Raw genomic sequence first — 25,045 nt, 5'->3', positions numbered from 1 at the left:
TAATGTCCGCCTATTTTGATTCATAGCAAATACTGAGAATATCTTGTAGTGTATACTAGAGATATCTATAGAATGTTAACGGTATATCTCATGTATGTATTATATATATATATATATATATATATATATATATATATATATATATATACAGGGTGAGGCATCTAAAACAGGCCACCTGAATAACTCCGTTGGTAAGCCGAATACAAAAAAATTGTTCAGACAAAAGTTGTATGGTTTCAAGGGGGACATATGATGGTGTCATTAGTTTAATCTTGAAGAGCCACTCGAAGGTCACGTGAAGGTCAGCTCCAACTTTTTAAATGGGACACCTTATATGCTTTTGCATATTCTTGTAGCTCATCTCAAGAGCTTTCCAAAACACTACAATTATGTTAGTTTTCATTGAGTACTTTCCAAGTTATGAGGCTTGAAATCATTTTTTAATTTTACATAAACCGTAAAATATCTTGTAAAATATTCATTTTTCGATTATTTTACCTTAATACTTTTATGTACAAAATAATGAGAGAAATCAATCGGTGTAAAGAAAACATACAGTTGTTTTTAACAAAAAATATGGAATTGTTAATTGCAAATTCCATATTTTTTCTTAGAAACAACTATGTGTTTTCTTTACACCAATTGATTCCTCTCATTATTTTGTACATAAAAGTATCAAGGTAAGATAATCGAAAAATGAATGGTTTACTAGATATTTTACGGTTTATGTAAAATTAAAAAATGATTTCAAGCCTCATAACTTGGAAAGTACTCAATGAAAACTAACATAATTGTAGTGTTTTGGAAAGCTCTTGAGATGAGCTACAAGAATATGCAAAAGCATATAAGGTGTCCCATTTAAAAAGTTGGAGCTGACCTTCACGTGACCTTCGAGTGGCTCTTCAAGATTAAACTAATGACACCATCATATGTCCCCCTTGAAACCATACAACTTTTGTCTGAACAATTTTTTTGTATTCGGCTTACCAACGGAGTTATTCAGGTGGCCTGTTTTAGATGCCTCACCCTGTATATATATATATATATATAAACAGTTTGTCTTAATTTACTATAATGAAAATAATATGTTTGTAATTAATTGTCCTACGAATGAGATATATATATATATATATATATATATATATATATATATCATTCGTGAGACAATTAATTACAAACATATTATTTTCATTATAGTAAATAAAGACATACCGTTTTTACACAAAAGCTAGCGATTGTACTTATAATTATGATACATTTTAAAATAAAGTGAGATAGGAATTAATTAAAATGTATTAAATTTATTAAATAATGCTTTATCACACATTGTACATTTGGCATTTTATAATATTTCATTTAAATAGTTTTTATCCGTATAATCACTGTAATAAATTTTTATAGATTATGTGATTTAGTGATTTATTTTTTTTAAATTATTTGAATTTTCTTATTAATTACTATCATTTCGCAAAATTAAAAAATGCTTAATATTAAAGGAATTTAAAAATTAATATAAATATTTATATTAAGATAACTCAAATTAATATTCATTACATATGTAACAACAAGAACAAATATATGTTATATATTTGTTAATCTAAGTAACAAATGTGTCAACATAACTTATGATAGACGTTTTGTCAGCAATGAAAAATCACAACACACTTATTACAAACGATCCATTGTCGCAGAGTATGTGTATAACAATGCATTTACATTTTGCATATTTATTATTATTAATTATTATTAATCATTTATCATATTTAGAACTAAAAATTATTTAGAACTAAAAATACATTTAAAAAAATTATTATTTATTCCAAAGAAAGAAAGTATTGCAAATCAAAAGAAAGTATTGCACAAAATATTAATTTGGTTTATAAAACTAAAAATATATTAAAAAACAATCTTCAAGAAGAAACAATTCCAGCTTCTTAATCTATTGTATTTTGATGTTCTTTCTCTCTTTCCATACGTTCTTTTGCGTGGGCCAGCCATATTTTTATTGGAGAGGAAATTTGTTCATCTGTTGCATTTTCATATATTTTTCTTATTACACCTAAAAAAATATATTTTTAAAAATTATCTGTTTATTAATAAATTTTAAAACAAATTTCATTTAATAACTCTAATTTAGAATATATAAGTTAAAATAATTAAGAAATGCTTGTACACTTTCTTTGTACTATATGAAAAGAGAATGTTTAAAACATCAACATTTGTATAACTACTTTCTTGTTATTTGATAAAATTACTGGATACTTGTGAAATAATTTTTAATTTTTAAGAAATCATTATTTTATTAATAGAATAATAATAAAATAGATTGTTTTTGAATTTACTTTACTTACACATGATCACTATGCAGATTTGTAGCTGCGAAAATTTTTCTTTTTTTTTTGCCCCATACCAGCTGTAATGTACTGCCAAATCGTTGGAAAAAATTTTTCTCATCAAATGTGTACACGAAGTCTTTATATCTTTACATGTAACACGAGTCAATTGTTTAATCTGAAATTGTTATAAAAAGTTATTATATTGTTATAAAAAGGCATTATAAAAATTTTATTAAACTATCATATTTGTTTGATAATATGTACAAAAATAATATGCTCTCAAGTACTATTCTACATAAAATTACTGTACATATTGGTATAAAACTTATCTATCAATAATTATTTTTGAAACATATTAGCTACATCTATATAATTTAATATTTTTATATAATTATTTTTTAAAATTCTTTATATAAAGTAATCCTCAACAAAGATGTCAATTTAAAATTTGAAAAGCAATTGTAAAATTTTTAATAAATATAAACGTTTAATAAATTGTATGAAAATATTCGATCAACATTCAATAATAAATTAATGTAAAAACTTCTTTATAAAATCATTAAAAAAGCTTGTTGAATATATATCTACTGTTCTCAAAAAATTATGTACATTAAATAGATTAGTTTATGTTAAATAATGTAGCAGATAATAAATTTAGTAATTTTATTATAACGAGAATTTATGTAACATTCAAAAAATATAATACAATACATAAAATTTTCTAACGACAATTTAAACTAATATTTTTACTAAAAATTGTATTTTCCATCAGATTGTTACTTTTTTCAAAAATATTTTTTTTGTTCAGAAAAAGATCAAAATAATAATATGGGCTTACCATTTGACTTCGATAACTTTTATCATTAATTAGTTTTGCTTCGATTACGTCAAGATCATTTTTATTTTGCAATGGCAAGTCTTGAAAAATGTCTACAACATTTTCTTTTTCTTCAAAATTAGTAATTGGAAGTTTTTCTATAATAAGCTTTAGATGTCTTTCAATAGAATTATTTTTTAATTCCAAACTTATCAACTTTCCAACAACAAAACGTCGAAAATTTTTAGTTTCTGTAAAATATTAAAAATTTGTTGTATTCATATACTATATTTGTATATAATTTTGTATCTCGACACTTGTAACGCGTTGACGCGTCCTGTGTGCAGAAGCTCTTTAATGAAAATTAAAGAAATTTAATTCATTACAGAATTCACTGTTTAATGTTCAATATATGCAATCAAATGTACATTGGATACAATATGAAGTCTTCTGTAATGGATTATATTCTATAAAGTAAATTGTAAAATTAAACATTAAATACAATTAATATATTACCTTGATTACAATTGAAACTCGAATCAAGCTTTGCTTGTTGGATTGGCATACTTGCTGTTTCAGTAAAGTTAGCGGATTCAAAATCCTTTGTAAATGATTGTTCTGTGTCTGATGCATAAAGTAAATCTTCAGTGTCATTTTGTACATCTAGAACAAAATAATTTTTTTTATTATAACATTTTAATACACTTTTAATATTAATTAGCATCAATATATAGGCACTTTTAAGTTTTGTATTATTATTTATAATCAAACATAATATGCAATAATATCACAAAACAGACTCAATTAATATAAACCAAATATTTATATTAGATACATTATATTAATCTGTTTTATTAATATTCCACTTTATTAATATTCCAAATTATATTAAGTTATAGTTATTTTATATAAAGGTATAAAAAATATTTTTAATTAGATGTACATATACATACATATACATATCTTTTGAGTTAGTGCAATACGTAAGCTAATGTTAATTTTTTTTGTTTTTATATTGTAATTCAAACGAGATACGTTTTATTTTATATTTTTAGATAAAAACATATACTTAGAAAAATTTTCCTATGATTTTATATTTAATTTATCTCGTTCTATGTATTCTTTTGTGGAGTTGTTTATATAATTACATCCATAATTTAGAAACCACAGTGTTTTATTATTAACCTTTTTTTTTTCATAATTTATTACTATTTACTCCATTAATATTACTTTATTATATTTTTACCTGTTTGTGAAAATGTTGCATTTTTTGTTTTAGTAGTACATGTTTGTTTTTCAATACAGTTATTTTTCAATGCAGTTATTGCACGTTTTTCAGGGACTTTTGGGAGTTCCGAAATAAGTGAAGAATCCGATTGTTCATCGCTACTCGTATCTTTATCAAAAATTTTAGCAGCTCTGACTTTTCTAGATTTTTTTAAAGATTCATTTCTATCAGTATCAGAATTTATATCAGATAACGCTTCAGCATCTTTTAATTTTTTCCTTGCTACTGCATAATTTACTGAAAAAGAAATAATATATATTTTAATAGAAATGTTATTTTACTGTATAATTCAAAAATATCTATACATACATATATATATAATGATAAATTAAATATTTGACAAGACACTTACAAAACTTTCCATATATTTTACAGATTGGATGCTCTAACCAAGTAGATAATGGTTCTTCCATAAATTTTACAGCCTTGTAATATCGTTTATTATTTGTGAAGGTTGGCCAAACAGCCTTTGTTAAATCTTCATTCAACCAATTATCAGGTATCACTTGCAAACCATCTTCAAACTCAACAACTGCGTAATACTTTCTTTCTGTCATTCTGCATAATTAGAAAAGTCATTTACATTTTGCAATGTATGAGTGGAAAAACTGCATATTTATCATCTCCGCAAGGCAACTGTACATATTTTTTAACTATATTTTTTAATGGCCATGATCTTAAATCAGAGCGTAAATGTACAGAATAAATGTCAAGCATAGAAGATGCACAAGGAACAGTAAATAAGTCTTCTTTTTCCAAAAATTTGTAGCCAATAATTATAGGAATATTTCGCCGTGTGCAGTATGCCACATTTTTAATACAAACAATTGCACCACAATTTAAGCCGCAACAACTATCTGCAAGTGTTCCAACTTTAAATGTAAATCCATTATATTTCACAATTTTATATTGTGGATTGCGGCAATTCAATATAAGAGGACCATCATAATGCAACGATGTCAAAAATGGATATATTCGAACAGAATCTGATAAAGCAGATGATGTGCATAAATTCACTTTTTTCTCAACGTATCTTCGCACAACTTGTTGCAAAGGTTTCTCTGCTTTTCTCAAATATTTTTTTAATATCTGCATGTAATTTTCAAATTTAAAGGCACTAAAGTTATCAACAGGTCCAAATCTCTTGACATCATCCACAAGATGAATAAGGCTGTGAACATTATGTGATATGTTTTGAATTCCGTACAGTTTTATAAATGTTTTGATAAAAAAATGAATAAGATCTTGTGCATATGTTAGATATTCATGTAAATCTTCTGAAGATAAGATTCTCATAATCACGTGTAATGTAATAAAATGTATATACACATTTTTTTTTAATGCTGATTTAAATGCCAATGGACCTGTATATAATAATATTAATCTATATTCCGTTGCTTTCCATAATTTTAGACAATCCAATTTTCGTGGTTTTCGTGCAAATTCCATAGGTATTGATGGTTTTAATTGAGTTATTAAATGTGTAGAAATGTTGTCAACGATTCTATGTTGTAATCGAAAATGTAATTCTCCATCAAGCCATAAATATAATAATTTACGCATGATTCCCAAACATATTAAGTGCATATAATCCAATGGAACATGTGTAACAGGTTTGAAGTGAGGTATATTTAAGAGGCTGCACGTTATATTTGGCTTGTGATAATTATCATCTATTTTTTGTATGAAGTTATCATCTGATCTAAGTGGTGCATCAATTTGTGGAAAACACAGTCGGGTTCCTATATATTCTCCTTCCTTCGTACAACTTGAATACCCAGAATGCCCTTTTACACCCAAAACAAATGCTTTCGCTGGTGTATCACAAATCAAAGCTGCAATTCTACACTGTATGTTTCGACCGTTGACGAAAATTCCATTTGTACATATTTCTGTAGCTTCGTTAACAAAATCTTGTAAAAATTCATTGGCATCCATCGGTTTTTCATTGCCATGATAAATTCCAATTATAAATACGTTATCATATGAAAAAACTGAACCTAATATAGGCCAAAATTGTTGTTGGGACGATTTTGATAATGGCAGCCCATCAATGTTCACAGCTATTTTAACGCAACTAATATTATCCTTTACAAATGTTAATATTTCTTTTATAGAATTTGATAGTCCAAAATGATAATATGATCCTGGTACAACTGTACGTATTTCTTGTTGTCTTGGTGTTTTTAAAAGCGATCGTGCATCTAATGATAATCTTGAAAAACAAGAGTGTTTCTTTAATTTCTGCAGCAATGCTTTTAAAGCAGTATGTGTAATTTGATGTTCAACAGCCCAGATAGCAAGATTATGTTGCAAATTGCTACTTGTAATTTCAAATCTTATATCATTTGGTTCATTATAAGAAAAATTAACAGGAGATTCTTCTGAATCTGATATATCGTATTCATCCGATTGTCTGAGCGTGTTATCATTTTCACAATGTACAAGTATTTCATTATTTTCATTCGATTCCGTATTTTGTTCGATATTAATTTTAAATTTTGTTGTACAATCGTTGTTCAAATCTGTTGTACACTCATTATTCATATTAACACATGATGACGAGCTTTCGTCGAAACATAACAAAATATCAGAAATAATTTCGGATTCTTGTGCAGCTAATCTTTTTAAGTGCCGATTTGATACACACGATGTATCTTTTTTTTTACGTTTTCCATATGTTTCCATTTTAATAAATGTTTTATCTGTACTATAAATGTTTTATCTGTATATAGTTATGATTACAATATAGTTATAATTATAAACAGACCAAAGAGTTTTAAATTTAACTCAAAATGATTTGATTCTTAAAACTTGCAAAAAGTTGTCTAATATAAAAAGTTTGTAATAAAGAAAAATTATCAATCGAAAATATTACATAAAAACAGAATCATGATAATATGGACACAAATTTTAAATAATATTTTAAATAAGATAAGATTGTTCGTGTTCCGGATCGGTTATAAAGTATCCGATGTGCGAGATAAGCAAGTGCAAGTAACAAAATATAATGAAAAATGTACTAATTATTGAAGGAACTAACTTCAATTAATATCTTTTCATAGTTTAATAATTTCTTTGAAATAAAATTCTTTTTTTATAGTTACAATGTTTATCAAGTAATAACTTTTATTTTAAATTATAATATAAAATATCAGCAAATTAGAATTATGTTTTGATATTATAAAACATATTAAAGTAAAAATTGTATATATAATAAATATAAGATAAAATAGATAATATCAGATAAAATACAGATAAAATGTCATTTTATGAAAAAATTAAATAAATAACATTAAGAAAGTAATTACCTGAATCGGTGGAATCGGAGAATTCCTTTTCAATATGTTAAGACGTATAACACGTCTGTAAATTTATTACAGCAGGGCTGCTGTGTCAGTAATGCGAATGATAAGCTGCTCTTATAATCTATAAGCCTGTAAAAAAAAGAATATACCAATCATAAATACTTTTCTCATAAATTATTTAATGTGCAAACAGAAATAAAAAATACGTCTAAACATATTTTCAAAAATTGTTTTATTGTTATTATTATTTGTTAGAAAGTTAAATAAATAACCTCTTAAAAAAATAATTACCTGAATTGATGGAATCGGAGAATTCCTTTCCAATATATTAAGACGTATAACACGTCTGTGACTTTATTACAGCAGGTCTGCTGTGTCAGTAATGCGATCAATACGCTACTCTTATAATCTATTAGCCTGTAAAAAAAACAATACACCAATCATAAATACTTTTCTCATAAATTATTCAATATGCAAAAAGAAATAAAAAGATATATCTGAATATATTTTTAGAAATTGTTTTAGAAATTATAATTATAGAAATAATTATTATATTATGTCTTTTTACTATATAATTTTAAAAGAATTACTTTGGATTAATCTAATGAGTAGGACATAAGAATATGTCTATTGGCAAAAGATAACCTTAAATTTGTTAATAACACAATTTTTTCGTTAAATAGAGAATATTTATAAAAAATATTGTAAAAATATATCCAAATAAGGTATCTTTAGAAATTATATTTTATATGTTTATAAGATTATTATAGAAAAATAAATAATTACCTCGGATTAAAATCACATTTGCGACACATGGCACAAAGAATATGCAAGGAGCATGAGAAGAGTTGAAAGACGCCGTAAGAGTTCGACACCAGCAACCAGCAACATAGATGCCAGTTTCGGCCCGCTGCACGCTACGCACACAAAGAAAGAACCGTGTACGTGTGGCGCTCGGCGGCGATGAGTGGCTGTAATTATGTATACAATATGGCGTATGTAATCATATCCGCTATAATGATTTAATTTATATATTCCAAGTATATTCTAAGAACATACGAAAAATATGTATGAACGATATATCATAGAGATGGTATAAGGATATTTTCAGTATGTTAGATTTAATCATAGAATAAATATGAAACTTAATTTTTATATTTTGTATATCCTCAGAACATACGACAAATAATAGACTACTGTAAAGCTGGTAAAAGATAGTAAAAATACATCCTGAATATATACAAAAAATAATATTTTAATAAAAGATATTCAAAATATATTCTGAGAATATACGAGAAATAATATACTACAAGAGATGTTATGAGAATGTTCTCAGTATATTACATCTGTAACGTATATTCACAGTATGAATATTCGAATAGAATATTCGAATGATATCATGTGCTGTTAGGGGTAACACAGTGTCCACTAGTGTGAGTGAGATACACTGATATATTCTCTTTCACATTAATTGCACAGTGTCTTGCAGAAAAGCTCTCATTGTCATTAGCATTATAATCTTATAACGATACTAATAGTAATAATAAATACATAAATTGCTTACCTGTAATTAAATATTTTTTTTCTTTCATCAAGTACTTTTCCGGCGTAAGGTCGCATCATAGTAGGACTTATTGGAAAACCACTATCTCCAAGAAAAAAATATGGCATTTTAACATTACTTTCAGGAAGATTTGTAATCCCTTTGGGAAGATTTAATGTTTTTTCTTGCAGTGCCAAATGAATGTTAGAAGAAGTAAAAATACCACCATCGCTATTGCCACCATACGAGCCAATATCAACTAGTGTAAACATATATTTGTAATCACATGCAGCCATCAACACAATGCTATGTGTCTTTTTGTAGTTGTAAAATAAGCTCCCGGAATTTGGCGGAGCTTGTATCTCCACATGCTTTCCGTCGAAAGCCCCAACACAGTGAGGGAAATTCCAATTTTCCAGAAAACCAGTACAAATATTTTTCCATTCTTCTTCTGTTGGTAAACGAAGGTAAATCAATTGTAATACCTTGACTATGACTGAACAAGTTTCATGAATAATGTTCCGTACGGTTGACTCTCCACATCTAAAAGCCAATGCAATGGACAATATTTGGTCTCCAGTTGCTAAGAATCTACAAAAAATAATTAAAATATATGAATATTATAAAACAAGATATTACCATAAAATATGTGCAAAAATAATATCATGCTACATTTGTTTTATTCTTATATTTAATACTGCATGACAAAATAAATAAGTACCTCAGAGTAATGGCCAATCGTTGTTCTGGACTAAAAGCTCTTTTGTTTGCTTTCGTCAAAAAAGGCTTTGTCATATTTAATAAAAAGTGGAAAGTTTCCTTTGTCATTCGTACGTATCGAAAAAACATATCAGGATCATCATATTTTAATTCGTGAAATAGATGTTCATAATCACCATACCAAGGACGTTCTAAATAGATAGGTCTCACCCACCATCTCCGATTTAACCATCTTTTTTTCCTCTTTTTTAATAATGCTAATAAGCACAAATAAAAAAGAGACAAAATTAAAAAATCTTCATTATCCATGTATGATCCTGTCTCATTATGTGTAAGAGAGAACAGACCTAAAAATGAAAAAATATAAATATATATTTAATTAAATTACGATGTAAATACATATTTAGTAGAACATATTTAATGAAACATATTTATATAGTGTGTTTTTATTAAAATAAATTTAATTGCTTTATTTAAAAAATATTTACCTTTAAATATAATTCCAGACAAAATATTTTACTCTTTACGCCACAAAATATCACTTTTCATACGATTTTGCACATTCCGTGTCGTAACTTTGAGGTTAAAACTTTATGTCTTATGCACAAGCTTGTGCGTTGCTGTGTATTACGTTATGGCTTATGCTTTATGCATAATGCATTATGCAAAAGTGTGTGCTGCGGCCTTTAACATGCATGACAACGGATAGGTAAATATTGACGAAAACATGAATATTGACCTAAAAGCGCAACGGATTGCTTCATCATTAGAAAATGAAGAAAGTGAAGATGAAGTAGAACATGTCATGCAATTAATGGAAAAAAGAAAGAAGATTGGAAAATTATGTTGAAAACGTTGTGTTTGCTTATAATAATCAACAGTTTAAGTCACATTTCAGGTTATTTAAAAATTTTGTGAATTGTACATTTTCTATTACATAAATTATGCACAACACACACACACACACACACACACACACACAATCTCAATTGTTTTGTATGCATTTATAAATTTGTTAAGGTTTATTTGTCTTGTGTTTTTATTTTATGATGCAGAATATCTAGAGGCACATTCGAGTATGTACTTGGTATTATTGCCCTAAAATTAAAAAAACACGTATAGGGCTGCCAATGATTTCTCCTGAAAAGCAATTTTTAATTGCAATATGGCGCATGGCAACTCCTGATTCTTATAGGTAAATGTTGTTCATAAAATTAATATTTTTGAGTATTTATATTAAAGTAGTTTTTGTCTACAGTCGCCAATTTGTCTTTTAGATCCATATGTGAAAAATTTGACGTCGGTCGAGCTACTGCTCTCAGTGCTACACGAAGAGTTATAAAAGCATCATTATATGATTTAGCACCAAATATCATCAAATGGCTATCAGGCAATAATATCAATGAAGTTTGGACTGAATTCGAAGCTGTTAGGTTGGTTTCTCAAAAGTTATCGGTGCTATAGACGGCACTCACATTAATATTCCAGCTCCTCGTATTTACCCAGCATCATATGTGAATCGTAAAGGACATCATTCCATTCAACTGTAGGTATGTCATGTTTGTTGCGACATGCAAATATTACTACTTATTACAAATTTAAACAAATGTAAGTTTTATCTGCATTAAAATATAATGATTAATGTAAGTTTTTCTGATTTTCAGGCAGTGTGTAATCATAAAACACACTTTCTTCATTGTTTCGCAGGTCATCCAGGATCTGTTCATGACCAACGAGTTTTCCGTTTATCAGAATTGCAAGAATGGTTAGGAAATCCAGAAAAATTTCCGGATGATTATCACATTCTCGGAGATGCTGCGTATAAATTACATCAAAATCTCATTGTTCCTTATCGTGACAATGGGCATCTCACTCCTAGACAAAAAAATTTTAATTTCTGTCATTCCTCTGCCAGAGTAGCGATAGAAAGGGCCTTTGGATTTATGAAGACAAGTTTTCGTAGTCTACGGACTGTTCTTGCAATGGATAGAGTTGATTTGATCCCAATGTTTATAATAGCATGTTGTGTCATGCATAATATTTGTTTGTTAAGAGGGGATGAAATTGAGCTTAATGAAATAAATGAAACAAAAAACAATAATCTGCATCAAAATGTTGCATCATTCGAACAAGCAGGTGTTGCTAAAAGAAATTTAATATGTGAAAGACTTCCTATGCGATGCGTTTAGAAAATAAGTGCAACTTTGTGATAAATGGTTTATATACAGATAATTATAAATGTATGTAGCGGTTATGAATTGTTTTGGAAATAATTATTCTATTAAATGTTTATAAAATATATTTATTTACTTCTTCGTTCTAGTATTTACAGGAATAAAGATATTGTATCTTATTAGCTACTTTCTATAACAGAAATAAAAATATTATTTTATTTTTCATAACAAATAAAAATACCTAATCTTTTATTATAAGTCTTATTTCACTTATTTTACTTTTCATAACAAATATATCTTAACTTTTTTCATAAAAATAAGAGTCATATTTTACTTATCTTACTTTTTGTAACAAACATTAAATTTTTTTATTAGAACAACATTTTATTTGTCTTATCTGTTTCATTATAAAAATAAAATTATTTGCTTATTTTTCATTACAGAACACAAACATTACATTACTTTTCATCACAGAAATAAAATTATCTTACTTTTAATCATTTAATAAAAATAAAGATATTATCTTAAGATCTTATCTTATTTTAATTTTCATAAAAAAATATCTTTTTTTATCAAAAAAGCATCTTGCATTTTTAAAGTACTCATTTCTATCACAGCATTGATTCCTTACATCACAGAATTAACTTCATAGTGTGCTTCCATTTTTCTACTAACAAAATCAAATTCATTGTATAAAATTTAATTTTAGAACAATCAGTCCGAAAGTAAAAATTAATAATTTAAGAGAACCTTACTTGCAATTTATCAATTGCTTATTTAAAGCTTTTAATACTCGCTGATCCATTGTTTGTTGATGACGCCTTGATTTATTTTCTTCAGTCATTTTTCGACCATCTTCAGCCATCTTTCGACTTTTTAATATAACTTCCGCAATTTCAGTATTTTTTCTTTTGCGTGAGTTTAAAGAGCCAACAGCGGTGTCATAATTATCGAGCGAAGAGGCGTCGCTTTCACTTTCTGTACAAGCTCGATTTGTGGATGAAGCCAGAGCAACGGGATTCATAAACGGTTTCTCTCCTAATAAAGATTCCATCATCTCAGTGTAAAGCCAAGATGGTGGATTATTGCCTGATTTGGAATTATGGTCTTTGATGGATTTGAATGTTCTCTTCATGCTATTAAATTTGCTTTGGCACTGCGGACCAGTAACATTGTGTCCATGGTTACAAAGAATATCACTTATTGCATTCCACACTCGTTTTTGCGACATCTTGCCTGTAAAAAAAACAATAAATCTGTGAGAAAGCTAAAGATCATGCACAAATCATTATAACAAATAATCTAATATAATTTTCTTATCTGATATAACATCTTCTTCTCGCTTTCTATATTCCTCAATGAGGAGGAGAATGGCCCGGTGTGACCATTTAAAAGCTGAATCTTCTGATTCAGGAGTTTCGGCATCAGGAGCATTTCCTAACTGAGCAACTCCTGTTGATGTCATTGAGACTATGGATGCCAAATTTGATGGTTCTGGTTCCCTTTTGCTTTTTTTTAATGAAGACAAAATTTTATAAGCAAAAACACTATCTAAAAAATGTAAAAAAATGAAAGTATTAGTGAAAAAATAGAAACACAATGTATTTTATAAGACTGTACTTGCATCACTCTTATTTTATACTAGTATACAACATTGCGCGCGCTTCGCGCGCGCCATTTATTTCCTTCTACTTTACCATATAATTAAAAAAATGTATATATAATTATATATATTTAAATATACAAATAACTAATATATATACATATATATATATATATACATATATATACATATATATATATATATATAATACTAATGTTACATTATTTATATATACATATGATTGTAATTACATTCTATTTACATGCATCTTGATATGCATGTAAATTCATCTACGATATATTTTTGTTTTTAAATTAGTTTTTTGTTTATTGATTAAACATCAAATCGTGAGCGGATAAAAGACCAAACGTCGATTAAATTTGAGATCTAATACGACATAATACGGCTTTGATAAAGGTTTGTAAGAAAACTTAGTATTTTTAAATATCTTTATTCATTTACTCATTAATGTTTCTTATCATTCTTTCATTTTCGCGCTCGGTCTTTTGCTGTTTAGCTCTATTACTTTTGAAATTGAATTCTATCGTTTCATTTACTTCTCATTTTATCGTTTAAATTATTTCTATCTTTTCTATTCTATCCATTTCTAGCTTTCCTATTTTATCAATTCTTTGTTCTGTTAAATTTTGTTAATTTATTATATACATTTATTATATACATAATTCATTTTCATAATATAGTAATATTTTATAAATACATTTTACGTATTAATATTTTTTGTTTATATTTATATATATATATATATTAACGATTGCATTGTTGCATATTTTTAATAATAATAATAATAAATAATAGGAATAATAATAACAATATCAATAATAACAATAAATTACAATTTTTCCTTGCAGAACATACTGAAAAATGACCGAAAAATATAGTTCTAATGAAAATTTAAATGAATTCAATGAATCCATCGAAAATGAGAATCCAGTAAATTTATTTTCTACAAATGATGCAATAGATACTATTAAAGTTTTCGACTCAACTGTGTAAGTCTAATATAAATTTAATAAAATAAAATATAAAAATAATATATAAATAAAATAAAATTTACTAAAATATATGGTAAAATTATCTTTTAATTTTCTTACTTTCATATGCATTTATTTATTATTTTTTGTTTTTTTAGTTTAATATTTTTCGATTTTTATAATAAAAATTATATAAAGTTATACGTAAAACTTCATAATATATGTCAGTTTTACAGTCTTCATTTCGAAATCTTAATCTTCCCGGCAAAATTATTTTTTTAATAATTTAAAAAAATTATTTTAAAAATAAATTTATGATAAAATTTAAATTTCATTTTTCTTTAATATATAATATTGTTCATTTGATACATAATCATTGATTATTTTATTAGACGTATAGTGAAATAATTGGTTATGTCTCTATAATTGGTTTTTTTTTAGATTTTATTTTAATTCTTTTTTCTTTTTCTTATTATCTTTTCTAAGAAATAAATTGAATATTTAAATAAATTAATTTAAGAAAATTATTAATGTCTTTATAATATTTTTACATTGCATTTAGTGACATTTTTATGCATAATAATTTCAATAATATAGAGATTATAACTTAAATAAAATATAGATTTAACAAATCATAACATTTTTAACAGATTTAGAAACAGTTTTTCTATTTTATTAAAAGAATATATTATTTTCAATTTATCAAATATATTTTAGAGTATATTGTCTAGTTGTCTGAAATATTTTTACAATCCTTTCCTGAAATATTTTCAAATCCTTTTTATATTTATGTTTTCTAGTTTAACTTTTCTTTAAATTTCATTTTAAATTTGTTATTTGTAAAAAATACAATTTTTATATTTATTTTTTATAACTGTGAAATTAATTTTCAATTTTAAAAATTATTATACATTATTCGTATTTTTCGAAAAACTAAATTCAAATAAAATCATGAATAATTTAAAAATAAGAAACTATATAAATAAATAATATATAATAAAATATATAATAAAATATAATATAATAAAATATACTATAATAAAATATAATATATAATATATAATAAAATTCTCTTCTAATTTTCTTTTCATAGACATGTATTTAATATTTTTTCTGTTTTAGTTTAATATTTTTCGATTTTTCTAAAAATTTTTTATAATTATTTTTTATAATTAATATAATATTATATGTAAAAACTAATATTATATATCATTTTTGTAGTTTTAATGTCAAAATCGACCTTTGCAAAGTTTGAAATTATTAATTAAAAATTAAAAATTATATTAAAAATTAATTTTCTGAGAAAATTTATATTACACTTTCCATAAAATATAATATTGTTTATATGATATATAATCATTGTTTATTTTTATTAAATGCATTATAATTAAATAATCTGTTCTATTGATTCTTTTTTAAAATTTTATTTCTTTTTTCTTATTTTTTCTTATTTTTTCTAATAACTCAATTGTCTATTTAAATTAATTAACTTAAAATTAATTTAAAATTTAAATTTATTACGTTCTTGATCTTGACATTCGAAATAAAATCATTAATGTCTTTATAATATTTTTGCAATGCATTTACTGACATTTTTACACATAATAATTTATGTATAATTAATATTATATGTCAGTTTTGAAGTCTAATTTCGAAGTCAAATTTTTCAAAGTTTAGAAGTCTTAATTGTTAGAAATTATTTTAAAAATAAATTTATCACAAAATTTAAACCTCATTTTTTTCAAAATATAATATTGTTTATTTAATACATAATTCTTAATTATTTTTATTAAATGCATTATAGTGAAATAATCGGATATGTCGATGGAATCGATTCATCGCGTTACGTAGGTAATAATAATCAATATAAAATATTTAAATTTTATATAAATAACGGAAGTGGTCGACGTGTCCAAATTGTGGCATGGAATGACGACATTGAAAATGTAGAACATCTAATAAGCACTAATTGCGTAAGTGCCATTATTTATAAATATATCATTTATTAATAATATACTAAACATAATTTATTAATATTAACTAAAATATATTATATTACATTCATTTATAAGATATGTACATATTGTAATTGATGTGTTCATATATATGAGTATATGCACAATTTATATATGTGTACATGAATTAAAAAAAATTTACTCTTATTATTTTCCTAATTTTATTAATTTTATTAGTATTTTTTATTATTAATTCATTATTTTATTTTATTATTTTTTCTATTTTCTATTTCTGATTATTTTATTATGTTATTTATTTTATTTTTTTCTAATATCTTATATTTTATTTTATTTTCATATTTTCTTTTGTAACATATAATGTATAAATTATATTTGCTATTACAAATGCAATATGCAATAATATCACAAGGTTATATTGAAACAAAAGAGACATCTTTTAAAAATTTAACCGTCAATAATCAAAGTCAAATTTCTTTATCAAAATATATCTCTTTTTATATTACATAACAGTAAAAACAGAATTTCAATATCTCGAATGTTTTTGAAGGAATTTAAATACGATAATTAAAATGTGATATCCTCTATGTATTATGTTAATATAAATATAAATATAAATCTAACAAATAAATATGCCAAATAAATATATATAATTATTATTTTATTAAAAAAATATATAATTTTAATAGATAATACATCTAGATGGTGTGCAAGCAAGAGCACCAAAAATTGCTGCTTTCAATAATGGTAATGTACCGTTTGAACTGCATATAAAAAGCAACAGCATAATTTCTACCTTAGGGAGATATGAGCCTATAAACACATCAAATATTAATCCGGAATATATTGATTTGATTGAAATTTTAAATATCCCACAAAAAACTATAAGTAAGTTCTATAATTTCCTATATAACAAAATTATTATATTATTTACATTTACAGGTAGCAAGATGATGTTTAAAATGTCTTAATTGCTATTAAAATATTATTAAGATATTATTCGACATCTTTCTGTTGCCTGGGTTATTATTTATACATTTTTACAATATGATAATTTTACATTACTATTAAATAATAATAAAAATTAAATAATAATAAAAACATAATAAAATTATTATAATAATTGATTACTATATACTTTTCTCATTTAATATTATATAATTTTACATTATTATTTTACATTACTATTTTAACAATAATAAATATTATATAAGATACATCTTACATAAGGCAATCACTATTTGCTTGATATCTTGGAATCTATGTTATCGATTTTAAAGTTTAGGTTTTAAATTGTATGGAATCTGAAGAGTTTTTCAAATTTGAGTGGAATCTTTTGAAAATTAGAAAATGTTATCAAACGTTATAAATAATTTGTTAATTCTAATAAATAAATGTTTACAAATTTATGATGGATACTTTGATTATTAAATTAAATAAATCATAGAAGAGTCTTGTAATTTGACTTTCGTGTGATTATTCACAACTTTTTCATATATAGCTAAGTCACAACTTTTTCATATATAGCAAGTCGAAATTCTCATTTAAAATTTTAAAATTATTATACTCTCTACTCTATCTATGCAATCAAGATTTGGAAACTAACTTCAAATTGAAAAGCTGTTCAAATTTGAAAGGCTTTCAAATCTATATAATTCAAGATCTAAGTTTTTAAAATCTGTAAATCATGATAAATCGGTTTACGTGATTGTTCGTGAAATGATATAAGACTATTTAGTTCAGTTCAGCGAGATCTACTTATGGTTTTTCTTTGGCACAATAGACATTGATAGCTGAAACACCCTGTATATGTATATATATGTATATATATATATATATATATATATATACATATATATATATATACAGGGTGAGGCATCTAAAACAGGCCACCTGAATAACTCCGTTGGTAAGCCGAATACAAAAAAATTGTTCAGACAAAAGTTGTATGGTTTCAAGGGGGACATATGATGGTGTCATTAGTTTAATCTTGAAGAGCCACCCGAAGGTCACGTGAAGATCAGCTCCAACTTTTTAAATGGGACACCTTATATGCTTTTGCATATTCTTGTAGCTCATCTCAAGAGCTTTCCAAAACACTATAATTAAGTTAGTTTTCATTAAGTACTTTCCAAGTTATGAGGCTTGAAATCATTTTTTAATTTTACATAAACCGTAAAATATCTTATAAAATATTCATTTTTCGATTATTTTACCTTAATACTTTTATGTACAAAATAATGAGAGGAATCAATCGGTGTAAAGAAAACATACAGTTGTTTTTAACAAAAAATATGGAATTGTTAATTGCAAATTCCATATTTTTTCTTAGAAACAACTATGTGTTTTCTTTACACCAATTGATTTCTCTCATTATTTTGTACATAAAAGTATCAAGGTAAGATAATCGAAAAATGAATATTTTACAAGATATTTTACGGTTTATGTAAAATTAAAAAATGATTTCAAGCCTCATAACTTGGAAAGTACTCAATGAAAACTAACATAATTGTAGTGTTTTGGAAAGCTCTTGAGATGAGCTACAAGAATATGCAAAAGCATATAAGGTGTCCCATTTAAAAAGTTGGAGCTGATCTTCACGTGACCTTCGGGTGGCTCTTCAAGATTAAACTAATGACACCATCATATGTCCCCCTTGAAACCATACAACTTTTGTCTGAACAATTTTTTTGTATTCGGCTTACCAACGGAGTTATTCAGGTGGCCTGTTTTAGATGCCTCACCCTGTATATGTATATATATATGTATATATATACAAGGCAATATTATACATATCATACATATATATATATATATATATATATATATATATATATAATATATGTAATATATGTATAATATTTCTAATATTAATTTGATAATTTTATATTTATCTTACAGTATTGAAAGCATATATTAAATCTAATTTCGCTGAAATGTATAATAATAAATTAAATAAAATTATTGGATACGGCTCATTAACTGATGGAACATATAAAATAGAAGTACACATTATAAATTTTACAAACGTAGATTATATCGATTTAAATATAATAAAAGGAGATAAAGTGGAAATTATTGGAACCATTTATAATGCAGGTATAAAAATATCTATTATATAAATATAAATATATAATTATAAATATAAATTGCATAATCTCTCTTGTATTCGTTTCATAATTCACCCAGTTTCTATTTTCTTTTATAATAAAAATTAAATTTCGGACAAAGTTTTACTAAAGATAAAATCATCCCAAAATAGACTCCAGAATTCTCCATTTTAAGAATCAACATTTGTTTTGGATCACCTTGTATATATATATATATATATATATATACACCGTAGCCCATTTTAATCGACGCACCTGAATATCTCGTAAAGTTCAAAAGATACGAAGAAATGTTTCAGCCAAAAGTTGTATGGTTTCAAGGAGGACATAAGATGGTGTCATTAGTTTGATCTTAAAGAGCCATCTGAAGGACATGCGAAGGCCAGCTCCAACTTTTTAAATGGGACATCCTATATGCTTTTGCATATTCTTGTAGCTCATCTCAAGAGCTTTCCAAAACACTATAATTAAGTTAGTTTTCATTAAGTACTTTCCAAGTTAGGAGGCTTGAAATCATTTTTTAATTTTACATAAACCGTAAAATATCTTGTAAAATATTTATTTTTCTATTATTTTACCTTAATACTTTTATGTACAAAATAATGAGAAGAATCAATTGATGTAAAGAAAAGACATAGTTATTTTTAAGAAAAAATATATAATTGTTAATTGCAAATTACATTTTTTTTCGAAACAACTATGAGTTTTTTTTATACCAATTGATTCTTCTCATTATTTTGTACATAAAAGTATTAAGGTAAAATAATCGAAAAATGAATATTTTACAAGATATTTACGGTTTATGTAAAATTAAAAAATAATTTTAAGCCTCATAACTTAGAAAGTACTTAATGAAAACTAACTTAATTATAGTGTTTTGGAAAGCTCTTGAGATGAGCTACAAGAATATGCTAAAGCATCTAGGGTGTCCCATTTAAAAAGTTGGAGCTGACCTTCGCGTGACTTTCAGGTGGCTCTTCAAGATCAAACTAATGACACCATCTTATGTCCCCCTTGAAACCATACAACTTTTGTCTGAAACATTTTTTCGTATCTTTTGAACTTTACGAAATATTCAAGTACGTCGATTAAAATGGGCCACGGTGTATATACCATATATATTGTTATATATTCCTTTTTTTCCAAAAATAGTTGATCCACCATATTTGATCGTAAATAATTTAAAGGATATTAAAAAAATAGAAGGACATATGGCTCTGTCTCAATTATTAAAAGGAATACGTACACCTAAAAAAAGACTTTTACAAGAAAATTCACAAGAGGTAAACGTATAAAAAATTTTTGTCAAAATTATAAAAAAATCAAACAAATCTCAAACATAAATCTCTCATTAGCCCTCATTTCCTTCATTTAAAAAAAATTATATTTCTTTTATTTTAATAAATAAAACAAAATAAATATAATAAAATTAAATATAAATTTACTAAATAAAATAAATATAAATATCCTTTCATTTAATATAAAACATTTTTAATTTTAAACATTCTCTCAAAAACAGAATCTTTTAAAATATTTATTTTATTTTATTTTTTATTCTTTTAATTATTAATTTTATTAATTTTTTCATTTTCTTAGAATATATTATGAAATTTTTAATCTAAATTTGCTACAAATCCGTTGTATATACATATATATTTAAACAAACTTTCTAAATTGATTAAATTATTAAAATTAAATATTAAAATGCTTTCATTTAGTTGCAGAAGAATTTCATTAATTTTGAACAATCTCTCAAAAATAGAATCATTTAAGATATTTATTTTATTTTATTTTTTATTCTTTTAATTTTTAATTTTATTAATTTTTTCATTTTCTTAGAATATATTATGAAATTTTTAAGCTAAATTTGCTACAAATCCGTTGTATATACATATATATTTAGACAGACTCTCTAAATTGATTAAATTATTAAAATTAAATATTAAAAATATTAAATATTAAAATGCTTTCATTTAGTTGCAGAATAAGAAGAATTGCAGTTCTCAAATTTCATAAAATATATAAGAAGAAATTCTTTTTATATTTTCTAAGTAATTATATAAATTATTATATTGTTTAAATAATTATATAAATAATATTAATTAAATTGTTCAATTTTATGTTAAATTAATATGTTAAAATAATTGTAATATTATTTGTTAATATTATAAATGAATTGTATGTTAAATTAAACAATAAATTGTAAATATTATTAAAAACTATAATTCTTAATTGTATTAATTTAAATAATATTAATTTAATTAAATTCATTTAAATAATGTTTATAAATTAATGTTTTAATACATGTTTTACATATTTGTTTAATTATATCGTTAAATAAATCAATATCATTAAAAAATTACTATAAAAAATTTTAATATATCTATATCAAGATCAAATACATCAGTTTTATTTCACAATATAAATCCATACGTATACATATAATACACATATCTAGAATTATATCAAAAACTATCATCACATAAAAATTTAAAAGGAGAAAAATTATATATATATTTCTTTATATACATAGTTTTTAACTTTTCTATCGTCGCGCTGACTACCAAGATAGACTTTTAATGCTTGCCAAGAACGTACTCGTGAAAAGGCAACATACAGTTGCCCATGATTAAAAACATTTTTACGAAGATCTATTCCTATTTTGTCAAATGTTTGTCCTTGTGATTTGTTAATTGTCATAGCAAAAGCTAATTTTATCGGAAATTGTCTTCTTTTAAAAGTAAAAGGATATACATTTTCACAATACAGCGTCACACGATTCAAGAAAACAATATCTCCTATTTTATCACCTGTTAAGATTTTACATTTCAATAAGTGATCTGCAAGTTCTATAATCATTAATCTAGTGCCGTTGCAAAGACCTTCATTGATACTGAGATTTCTAATCAACATAATGACACAATTCGGTCTTAAACGCAATTCATAAGGAGGAAAAGATGACGGAGACAAAGTATTTAAATATTCTGGTAATAAAATTTCATCAATGTTACCATTATCACCACAATTTTCAGTACTATCTATACTTGTATAAATTCGTTCCTCGAACGTATCTAATAATTCAACAACTCGTTTATTAATTTCATCTACATCAACATTTCTTGCAGAAAGTATCGCACATTTAGCTATTTTATTAAATTCTTTATTTCTTATTAGATCACCATATATATCTTCTACAATATCAGCATTAATGGGAGCGATACAACAATCTGGAAGTTGTATATTATCATTAGAATCATTCAATATGCCATCTCCCACATCTAATAGAAATTTTGCAAATTCAGTTTCCTCCGGAAGAACTCGCATGTTTTCCGTTAAAGAGAAACTTATAAAATGTCTCCAAATAGAACTAAACTTGATCGAGAGATTCACAATTTCACATCGAGTAGCATGTATCTTAATAGGAAGAAGTTGCCTGAAATCACCACCTAATACGATAATTTTTCCACCAAAAGGTAAATCATTATTCATAATATCACGTAACGTTCGATCCATAATCTCTAGAGCATATCGTGGTGTCATTGGCGCTTCATCCCAAATAAAAATATCTGTTTTTCTCAAATATTCAGCTTCCTTTGATTGAATTTTAATGCTAGATGATGAATCAGCAAATAAAGGAACTGGCAATCCAAATGTCTTATGAACCGTTTTCCCTGCTGGCAATAATGTTGCTGCAATGCCCGTAAAAGCCATAGTACATACATGTTTATTACGAATTGTGACTAAATGATATATAGTTGTATATATAAACGTTTTACCTGAACCACCTGGGCCATCGATATAAAAACAATTATTATTCTGCTTATTATCTATTCTATTTAAAATGAGATCTACTATTTCTTTCTGTTTATTATTTAACTGTTCATATTGTCTAATACCAACTTCCATAACTTCTTCAAGTAACATATAATCATTCTCTTCATCATTTTCTATCAATTGTTCCATTTTTGGAAAATCGGTAAGACTCTTACCTTCAGCACAAAGCATAGCATTGATTTGTGCATATGCTTTCTTTTGTCCTTGTAACATTCCAAAGTGTCGAACATAATCTTCCGACATTGCTATTTTAAAATTTTTCCAAAGTTCTTCAGGATGCAACGGCTGACAATGTAACAATATACGCATAAATAATCTACGAAGTTGTCTTGGCATCATCCAGCAAACAGCTTCGTTCATAGCTCGTCTCCATTCATCATCATCTTCAATCAATCCTAAAGCTAAACATGCTGCTGAAAATGATTCACATATTTCTCCATTTACAATTCTTAAATCATTAAAACTTGTAGCTCCCTTTACAGTAAGTAATAATAGTCGCAAATGAAATAATTCTGTTTGTGATGGACTAACGGAATACATTCGTCCTATACAATTATAATGACTTTGGCGTTTGACCCAATGCGATAAATTTCTCCCATTAATTTTCTCTTTTTTAAATGTATAATAACGTGGAATTTCTACATATAAATACTGTCTTGCTTCTTCATCACGAGAATTTAATAAAAAATAATCAATTAACATTGTAACTTGATTTAAAGCAGAAGTCATTGCTTCTTCAATGGTTTCATTTTCAACTATAACATTTTGTTCATTAGGAAGATGCACAGGCAAACGCACAATAGTATGACTTTTATCTTGTAGCTTCTTTTCTAAAATACGCCAGCTGGCTTCCACAGGTCCAACATAACGAGCTTCTATAAAATTGCGTATTTCATCATGATCTACAATTATATTTTCTGTTATTGGTTCAATTGTTATAGCAGCAGCATCATGTCCTTTATAAATATATTTATACAGATATTTAACCGATTTTATACTTGAAACAACTTCAACATTAATATGACAATTAAATATAATCGATAAAATAGGACAATGTGGAACTACATAACGATTATCAACAATATATCCACCAGGACGTTCAAAACTTTTACCATTATTTCGTCGACGATAATAAGGATAAGCATCTTCATCCATTCTGGTTTCTTCAAGATAAGGTTTAGGATAATGTTTCGAACATTTTCCATCTACTAAACACCAATCACCACAGGGTCCATGAATCATATGTCTCATAACTATATCATGTAAAGTACGATTTTCACATGGATCAGGAATTTCAGCAGAAATATATTTATCAACGATTTGTGGAGTTGTTATTTTAAAATTATA

The 25,045-nt window shown here is 25.3% G+C and overlaps 2 protein-coding genes and 1 pseudogene across 2 annotated transcripts; 1 reads left to right on the top strand and 2 right to left on the bottom strand.

The window, feature by feature from the left end:
- Positions 1 to 1,931: 1,931 nt before the first annotated feature.
- Positions 1,932 to 5,530, bottom strand: LOC112638272. Its single transcript, XM_025409657.1, has 6 exons — positions 4,794 to 5,530; positions 4,400 to 4,678; positions 3,670 to 3,816; positions 3,175 to 3,404; positions 2,352 to 2,511; positions 1,932 to 2,059 (listed from the first exon to the last, which is right to left on the bottom strand). Exons 1-6 carry the CDS (start codon positions 4,996 to 4,998, stop codon positions 1,935 to 1,937), a joined length of 1,146 nt encoding a protein of 381 aa, XP_025265442.1. The 5' UTR covers positions 4,999 to 5,530; the 3' UTR covers positions 1,932 to 1,934.
- A 3,551-nt stretch (positions 5,531 to 9,081) lies between these two features.
- Positions 9,082 to 10,776, bottom strand: LOC112638277 (protein ALP1-like). Its single transcript, XM_025409662.1, has 4 exons — positions 10,752 to 10,776; positions 10,014 to 10,266; positions 9,324 to 9,883; positions 9,082 to 9,095 (listed from the first exon to the last, which is right to left on the bottom strand). Exons 1-4 carry the CDS (start codon positions 10,774 to 10,776, stop codon positions 9,082 to 9,084), a joined length of 852 nt encoding a protein of 283 aa, XP_025265447.1.
- A 51-nt stretch (positions 10,777 to 10,827) lies between these two features.
- Positions 10,828 to 12,258, top strand: LOC105254240 (annotated as a pseudogene).
- The last annotated feature ends 12,787 nt before the right edge of the window (positions 12,259 to 25,045 follow it).

This window comes from Camponotus floridanus, unplaced genomic scaffold (assembly GCF_003227725.1).
Source record: "Camponotus floridanus strain SB8 unplaced genomic scaffold, Cflo_v7.5 scaffold279, whole genome shotgun sequence".
In the NCBI taxonomy this organism is placed as follows: domain Eukaryota; kingdom Metazoa; phylum Arthropoda; class Insecta; order Hymenoptera; family Formicidae; genus Camponotus; species Camponotus floridanus.
The sequence above is the reverse complement of the archived record's forward strand: the minus strand, read 5'-3'. Positions and strand labels throughout refer to the sequence as shown.